The sequence below is a fragment of the Pelmatolapia mariae genome, linkage group LG13 (assembly GCF_036321145.2).
Source record: "Pelmatolapia mariae isolate MD_Pm_ZW linkage group LG13, Pm_UMD_F_2, whole genome shotgun sequence".
Lineage (NCBI taxonomy): Eukaryota > Metazoa > Chordata > Actinopteri > Cichliformes > Cichlidae > Pelmatolapia > Pelmatolapia mariae.
This window is the reverse complement of record NC_086238.1, coordinates 10,655,388-10,663,943: the sequence shown is the minus strand read 5'-3', so window position 1 is coordinate 10,663,943 and position 8,556 is coordinate 10,655,388. Positions and strand designations below refer to the sequence as shown.

At 43.0% G+C, this 8,556-nt stretch overlaps 1 protein-coding gene across 6 annotated transcripts; it reads right to left on the bottom strand.

Moving 5' to 3' along the window:
* Window positions 1-1,097: 1,097 nt before the first annotated feature.
* si:ch211-198a12.6 (uncharacterized protein LOC563253 homolog) lies at window positions 1,098-7,841 on the bottom strand. Of its 6 annotated transcripts, XM_063491555.1 has the most exons (4): window positions 7,646-7,841; window positions 4,890-4,988; window positions 3,095-4,731; window positions 1,098-2,982 (listed from the first exon to the last, which is right to left on the bottom strand). In XM_063491555.1, the coding sequence occupies exons 3-4, from the start codon at window positions 4,608-4,610 to the stop codon at window positions 2,963-2,965; spliced, it is 1,536 nt and encodes a 511-aa protein (XP_063347625.1). In that variant the 5' UTR covers window positions 4,611-4,731; window positions 4,890-4,988; window positions 7,646-7,841; the 3' UTR covers window positions 1,098-2,962. The 6 variants fall into 6 exon arrangements, with proteins under 6 accessions (XP_063347625.1, XP_063347619.1, XP_063347621.1 ...); XM_063491549.1 differs by having other exon boundaries at window positions 1,098-4,731; XM_063491551.1 differs by having other exon boundaries at window positions 1,098-4,731; window positions 7,662-7,841.
* Window positions 7,842-8,556: the final 715 nt, after the last annotated feature.

Here is an 8,556-nt window from a genome sequence, read left to right as displayed (position 1 = left end):
TCAGTGGAACTGGCCCCAGTTCATCCATCTATCCATTCGTTTCTTCTACCTTTCCAACTCAGGATCGTGGGGCAGCTGGAGTTGGGTGAAACTGGGCTGGTTGCAGGGCTAACACAAAAGGAGAGACAAGCATTCACACTCACGTTCACACATACAGCCAATTAACAACTAATTAGCCTAACATGCTTGTCTCTCAAATGTGGGAGGAAGCTGGAGAGACCGACGGCATGCATGTAAACTTCATACAGAAATACCCTGGGATCTTCTTGCTGTCAGGCAATGGCACTGAGCAGCTCTGCTTTTATTAAATTGGTAGATATTGCTTAAAACAAACAGATTCTAATTTATTTTATTTTTGTGAATGAATGAATTAAAAAAATATGTTGTTGGGTTTTAAGAAGCAAGTACATTTCGGGGGTTCACTATCTTGTCCAAGGATGGTTCAACCTGCAGGTTGGAGGAGCCGGCGATCAAACCACCAACCTTCATAACAGCAGATAACCTACTCTTCCTCTTGAACCAGAGCCACCCCAGTGCAAAGATCCATGTGTCTGCATAACCTCAGTATTTCTGAGGGTTACGTGACAATGGGTCCTCAGCCTTGAACTTCTGCCTCAGCAGACTTAGGTCACCCTGCAGCTGTGACTGAATATAAACCAGTATAGTGGTGAGTGTGGGAGACATTACGTGGATGTTTTTACAGAGGTCACAGGAAATTCCCAAAAGCTTTCTTTGTATAGCTTCAAAAGGGCTGTTCCTAGCCTTGCAGGCCAAACCAGTTTAGGTGAGGTTTCAGTTAAAAATGTTCAGCTGCAGGAAGGATAAAACTACTATTTAAACAGATGTTAAACTGAAGACCGGGACCTGCTTCACAGCCGGAATCTCCCTGTTCTTGAAGATGTTTCAAGGTGAAAGAGTGACACCATGTGGAGACACTGTGGAAATGCAACCTCAACCTTGTCTTGAGGTAAACATGCCAACACATTAACCCACATAACCCACCCATTATGTTATTATATGTCAGCAATACGGCATCCATCTAGAAAATAATGGACTTTGTCATAAATCTCTTTACTCCATTGACTGAACACCACAAGGTAGTCAACAACCTTTATTTATCCATATATGTGCCACTCAGAAACTGGGAAGAGGTGTTACAGGATTTGCCCTTAAGAGAAGTCTATATGGATCTTTTACATGTTTTCTCTCTACAGTGAGGCCATTGACAAAAATGAAGGGGCAAAAAAAATAGACAATATGGTAGTAACAGTGTAAACACATGGTAATATACACAAAAGCAAAAAAAAGAAAAGAAAAAATAAAGCAATAGGTATCAGTGACATCAAATTAAAATGTAGGGTAAAGTTAGTATGAATAAGAACAAAAGACTCCTGGAACCCCTAACTTTTTTTTCTCAACAGCTCGGCATACATTTCTACATAGCATGCAATAAGGCACCTATCTAACACAAGGAAGAAACCTATGCTACAGTTTGAAGCACAACTGTTATTGAAATAAAAAGAAAATATTGCTCACCAAAATGTTCACTCTGATAAAAACTGTATCTCTCTCATTCCCTTTCATATAGCCCAAGCCGTATCTAAAAAAATACATCAGTTTGTAAAAGATATTTTACACAGAACAGTAAATAGAGCGCAATCCATTGGACATTGGAAAATCTTGTAAAAGTGAGATTTTCTCATGTAGTCTTTTAGTATACACAATCTTTTTTTCTCTCTCCATTTAGATCAAATTGTGATAGTTCGCAGATCAACATGAGTAAGAGTTACCTATATGCTATACACAGGTAATTGAATTAGTCTCCAAAGGAATAAAGTGTGATGTTGCGTTTAATGTACATTTGGTGCTTGGGTACAGAGGAAACCGCACGGTAAATAATTAGGACACGGCTCATGTTGGAATATGCTACCCATTAGGTTTTTATTTTCTATTATGCATTTCTTTATGGCTAAACCGCAGGTCATAATAGACAGTGTGTCAGCCAGCCAGTATTGCTCTCTGTACAGTCTATGCAGCAACGCTAACTCATCATAGACATACAAAATAACAACCTTATAAATATACAGGATGGCTCAAGTCTGGTGGAGCCCAATGTCAAGGACAAGCTGCAACTGAACACCTGCAACAATTTTATCTCCAGCACTTAAAAAAAAAACAAAACAAAGGTCATTAAAAAAAAAAATAAAAGTGGAGACAAAGTGGAGCTTACTATCAAAAATGTAATCTTTTGGAACATCACACTAGTCACCTATACATATATATAAAAGAAAATCAATATTATTTACATTGGATTTCTGATATTTGCTTCACATGGGTTGTGTGAGAGAAAACGAAATAGCTATTTAAATCGAAACAGTTCTTGTTCACCAATTGTGTCGGTAACCTTGGATAAAGTTGCAGCTGAAAAGCTTATTTGCCCACCTGAAGGGTGCATGACTGAAAAACCAACCAGTGGGCGAAACACATTTCCCCCCCACCGCTCCCCCAGGTAACAAATTTATCATGTAGATCTTCAAATCACATTTTGTTTTCTTTAAAAGTGTTCAAAAAGAGGTCCTGGAGCATGTGAAGCATAATCACAAACAAGAATAGAGACTTCTTCAACAATCTATTATTATACCCTCTTTAAACTGAGCACAAAGCCCCGGGTTCAGCTCTGAATTATAGGTTGCACAGTCTTTCAGGCCAAGCCGCGTCCTTTTGAAGACTTGTGTGTTATTGTCCATCCATTCTCAGCTGCTCCAGCTCAGCGTCATGTGCTGACCTGACCTCTCCTGTCCATCGAAGCTGGGCCTGGCATTTCCTGTCGTGTGGTAATATCAATGAAGAGAACATTGGTAGAACATAAATGGAGGATAGGATAAGGGAGGGTTTCTTGGGGGCGGGGGGAGCCGCGTTGCATGAGACCACATGTGAGGGTGGGAAAAGAGTGCTCACTGGGCTACGTGGATCCTATGATGTCTGGAGAGGGAAGAAGAATGGTTAAAGCCTTTTCCACATTGGGAGCATCTGTATGGCTTTTCAACCGTCAGGATGCGCTGCTTTGGGAAGGTATTGTTGGGGAATCCCTTACCCGTGGGGATGGTGGTGTACTGCTGCAGTTGTGCCTGCGGTGGTTGCGGCTGCTGCTGTTGTTGCTTGTTCTCCAAGTGAACTCTCTGATGCCTTGCAAGCGAGGAGGAGTGATTGAATCTTTTGCCACAGTGAGCACAGGTGTAGCTCTTTCCCTCAGAGTGGACTCTTTGGTGCCGCGACAAGGAAGAGGAATGATTGAAGCCCTTATCGCAGTGGTGACACATGTAGGGCTTCTCTCCCTGCTGGTGCACTCTCTGCTTTGGGGGAGTGCCGTAGGTCATGGGTTTCCCAGGCTGAGGTGGAGAAAACACTGGATTCTGCAGGTGTGTCTTGTGATGGCGGGAGAGCGAAGAGGAGTGATTAAAGCCCTTGTTGCAGTGTCTGCAAGTGTAGGGCTTGCCTCCGGCATGGACTTGCTGGTGCTTCTTCAGATGGCGTTTGCGGACAAAACTCTTCCTGCACATGTTGCATTTGTACGGCTTCTCGCCCGAGTGGATCCTCTGGTGCTCTCTCAGAGTGGCGGCTGCAGCAAAACACTTCCCGCACTGTGCGCATCGGTGGGGTTTGTCTCCAAGCACGACCGCAGCGTGGGTCTTCTGGTGCTGCTTCAGGTTTGAAGATGTAGCAAAGCCTTTGCCACACTGCCCACAGGTATATGGCTTCTCACGTGCGTGCACCTCCTGGTGTTTTTTCAGATGCCTTCTGCGGACAAAGCTCTTCCGACACTGAGTGCACTTGTAGGGTTTGTCCTCTGAATGCATCTTCATGTGTTCCCTTAGGGTGATTGCAGCTGCAAAGCTCTTACCACACTCTGAGCATCTGTGGGGCTTGTCTGGCAAATGAATCATCTGATGAGACTTAAGGCTGAAGGCATCAATAACATCTTTGCCCATCATCTCAACTCCTGGGGAGACATAGGGCTTCTCTTTCATGTGAATCTTCATATGCTGCTTGAGACTGGCCTCTACAGCAAAGCTCTCACCACAGTGGACACAGATGTAAGGGTTGAGGTCCTTGTGGATCTCAAAGTGCTGGTGAAGATCAGCTATGCTGCCAAAAATTTCCCCACACTCGTTGCACTGCAGGCCATGGGCTTCATGTATGATTACACCGTTTTCAGACTCAACTGTCAGCTCCCCACCATGGTCAGACTCCACTTTTACCACATGTTCACTTTCGGTCTTAAGCAGCACCTCTCCCAGCAGAGCCTCGTTTCCCGTCGTCTTGATTTCAGCTCCCGTGAAACAGTGCATGTCACCATGTTCCACTTTAATGTAATCATGGTCTGTCTCGGCTACAATTGCATCCACACAGGCTACAGCTCCGAGCTCTGTCCCCAGTCCCTGGATCTTTAAGTCTGAACCGTGGATTTCCAGCTCTAATCCACGCTTTTCTTCTGTCATAATCTCAGTTTCTGCTCCATAGTGAAGGTCGACATGGCTGTGGGCTATGACACACTCCGACCCAAGTGTGTCAAGGCCGGGTGTGTCACATTCAGTCTCTGACTCGGCCATGAGAACACACTCCAACCCCACGACCTCCGTTTTCTTGCCGGATGATGACCTACTAAAGAATCGGGGTGATAGACCTTTGTCTTGTGTTGTGCCGCGCTGTTGCTCTTGTTGTCAAGCAGACCTGTGAGAGTGGAAAATAAACAATTTATTTTAGATAACTGTTCACAGCCAAAAGCACTTGGTAAAGAAAAACTTTTGCTTGACTGTCACTTATAAATGTAATGAAATTTTAAGTAGGAGTCTAAGTCTGGCTGACAGATCATGGCAAAGTTTACTAACTTTGGTAAAATCGTGGATTTGCTGAACTTGAAAACGGTGTCCTTTAAATGGTGGGTTTTCTGGAAACTTTTGGGCTTTCAGGGAGCACCAAAAGTTGGACTGAAAGACAAAATTAGAGCAATATTATTAATCAAAACATGGCGTTTGACCTCGATTACCTTGTTTTCATAATAACAACTGGAATCCAAAATAGTAACTGACACTAAAATTCAGTTAATTACACAGCACTAGCCCAGTTTCAGCCAACATAGTCGAGTCATTTCTGAAAAAACAAGATAATTGAATAAAAGGAATATCAGCACTCACTAATAAGTATACTCTAAGTATTAATTGTTGAGTAAGACGTGTACACTATGAGCAGACATCAGATCTATTATTTAACAAATAAAACAAGAGTAAAGTGAATAGCTCATCCAGTTATTACAAGCACATGGCAATCACATGGGAAGTGTGAAAGTATGACCACTGTTCAGTTCTGTCCCTTCTACAAAAACATGTTTTCTGTTACAGTTCTACAGTTTACATTGGATAAGTGGAAGAAAATGGATGGATCCATCATTGGGAGGATTTAAAGCCATACAAAAAAGATTTAATACTGAATCAAACATAGACAGCCTTTCCAAATTATAAGTTAAATAAGACTATTAACACACCAATAGTCAGGTTTAATTTAGTTAGACAAGGTAAGCAAAAGCAAATCTTGGTGAACATAATTTTGCCACCTAGTCTCCAGGTAAAGATCACTGTGTATGTCCAGGATATACAGTCATGACCTCCACAAACACAAAAAGCAGCACAAACAAACGATGGTGACTCGTTTGTTTAACAGATGATCAGCAAGACAAGAGGGGCCACAATTAGATTTAAGTGTATTTGTATACTGTACTATACAACCACTGGCCTATGGTAATAGGTTTTAAAACGGCTCAATCTTTAGCATTATGCTCAGAAACTGCATGAATAAAGTCGTGGGACAGGAGTATTAGAATGTTTTCATGCCTGCACTCCTCATCTCACATAACTTGATAATTTCAAATACTACTAAGAAAGGTTTACCAACAATTTGCTAGCCAAGTTAGCGCAGACTTCATCAGCTAACAAATGTTAAAATCCAACTGAACATCATAATCAGACTCGCAATTCTATCTTAATCCGCAAGCAAAAAACTTGGCTGGCCTACACTTGTCGCTTATCTGCGTAGTTCATTATGAGTCATTACTGAATGCATCTCGAAATAAGAACGGGACATCTAAACAGCAGGGTTTTGTTATTAAACATTTAACTGCTGGTTGCTAGCCTTCCAAATAAGCTACAAATAGCCCATATAGCCGCTAGTTAGCTGCCTATGGTCGATGGGGGACTGGTTAACGATAAAACAGCATTGTGTTAGCTGCTAATGTGTTCACGATTTAGCCAGCTAACTAGCTTCACGGAAAACCTCACCAGAGTAATTGTAGTGAGAAGTCCATAAACAGCGAAATACTTACACCAAACCAGCACTGAATTTTGCGCTCAAGTGCAATTTATGACTACGACCGACGCGGAAATTCTCCTTGTGCGAGTATTAACAGGCCATCTTGTTGTGCCACACCAGCACTTCCAGGCTAGCCAAGATTACACACTCGCCTAAGATGGCTGCCGCTTGCTAATGGTAGCTGCACTAGCTTCCGCCATTCTAAACATTAAAATTAGAGCGATCTCGACAGCGCTATGCTCATAAAGATTAACCAAGCGTGCTCCGGAAACCACAGAGACAACCATAAATCATAGTTTGAGAGCTAGTAACGTTATCGCACAACACAAACGCCGACGACGAGTTGGTTAGCACGCTAAGCGCCACACCGTAATTTCCAGTCAGGAGTGGGCTAGCTGAAACAAAGATGGCTAACCATGAAAGCCCGAAACGGTGTGCTTAAAGCCCGGGAAAGGACGTCTTTTACGCAGACAAGAACTTCTCGAAACACATAAGTCCGCCACCATATGCAGCTTGAAATGAATTATACGGACAAAAACAACCAAAAAAGCCGTTTAATCGCTACTTGAAAGGACACGATGACTCTTGGCTACAAACCCGAAGCACTCCTTCACTGCGGCAGCAGTCGACAAACCGCACACACGACTCCAATGGCGGCCTTGCTGATGTTAGCAGCTATCCAGCCGAGACATTATTAGCGTGCTGGCTAGATAGCCACGATGCCAAGCTAACCCCCAGCTAATCCAGTCTGCTAACACAGTTAGAGCCTGCACTCCAGTCTAGTTCTATAGCCTGTAGATAGTAAAACACTGGAGCGGAAGCTTTACTAAACCGCCCATCCGACCATGTTTAAGTGTGGATTCGCATGCAAAGACAAACTGCAAGCAAATTCAAGAAATACAGACGAGTTGAGCCTGCAGCAATCGCAAACAGCAATCAAAAAATAGCCTGGATAGGACTCGAACCTGAAATAGTCTTTTATACCAGTGTGTTGCTGTGCTTGCCTGCTGTTCTAGCAGCACATAATGTCACAAGCAGTGCCAGCCCGGGCCTGTATTTTTCCATCTCAAAGTTCAGAACCCGAGGCGCACAAGACACACGGCTGACTAAAATAACGATAAAAACTACGATGATATATTAAGCTGAACACAAACGACCCTCTATGCCTCTCTGCTGCTGCTATTGATGCCAGAGTATGCTGAATTTAAACGATATAACACATCATTAGGAATAAAGGATCACGGCTGTTTAAACGTGTAAATTCTTGCAGGCCCGCACCCACCTTTCTGTCCGCTTACTTTGTGACTGCTGAAAAGAGAATTTCAAAAAGAGAGAAGCGTTGCAAGCTGTATGTAGTAAGCCTGGGTAGACTGCTCAGTATCTTCCTCCCTCTCTAGCCCTCTCTCTCTCTCTCTTTCTCTATGCCTGTGTGTATAGCTGGCGCCACAGCTCATCTGGCGCCAACGTTGGACAACCGACGCACTTTAGCGAAAGCAACCATTGTCCTTTCAACGCAGCACGGAAACCACAATCACCCCCTACAGGCTGGGAGTCGACAATGCACCACAGACACAAGCCTGGAGATTTCCATTACGGTTTTTAGTTTGCAGTGTTTATCCATAACAGTGGCTGTGACGTTATTTTACTGTATTGTAACAAAGTTGAATATGAGATTTATATCAGTTCACCCGCTAATGTTCCTGCTTCTTACACCCCCCCTAATAAAAGGCAGGCTATGACAATACAGATCAATAAAATAAAATATAATGTGAAAAAACAATATTCTAACATGGCAAAAAACGTGCATTAAATATAAATTCAGGTTTTTTTAAAAGCCTAAATAAATAATTGAATATATAAAGCTGTATTTGTGTGGTCCTCAAGCTCAGGGCCTTTACCATTGGCCTGAGAGTTTTATGCAGTATATTAGCTGTTCCTAGCACTGCACTCCTTTGGACAGATGCTGGAATCTGCTGCAGCCACTTTTCCAGTTTCCAGCTCCTTCCATAAAGTCCACATCTGCTCCAGTTGTTCCTTCAGTTCCTGGTCCCTGCTTTGTAACCATATTATGTGGATAGTGTAGTGGCAACTTTACAGTCTCTGGAACAACAGGTTGGAGACCAAATCCTGGTCAGGGCATGTATCCAGTAAAGGTCCCAGAGTAGATCCTCAGTGATCCTAAATTCCCTCAGG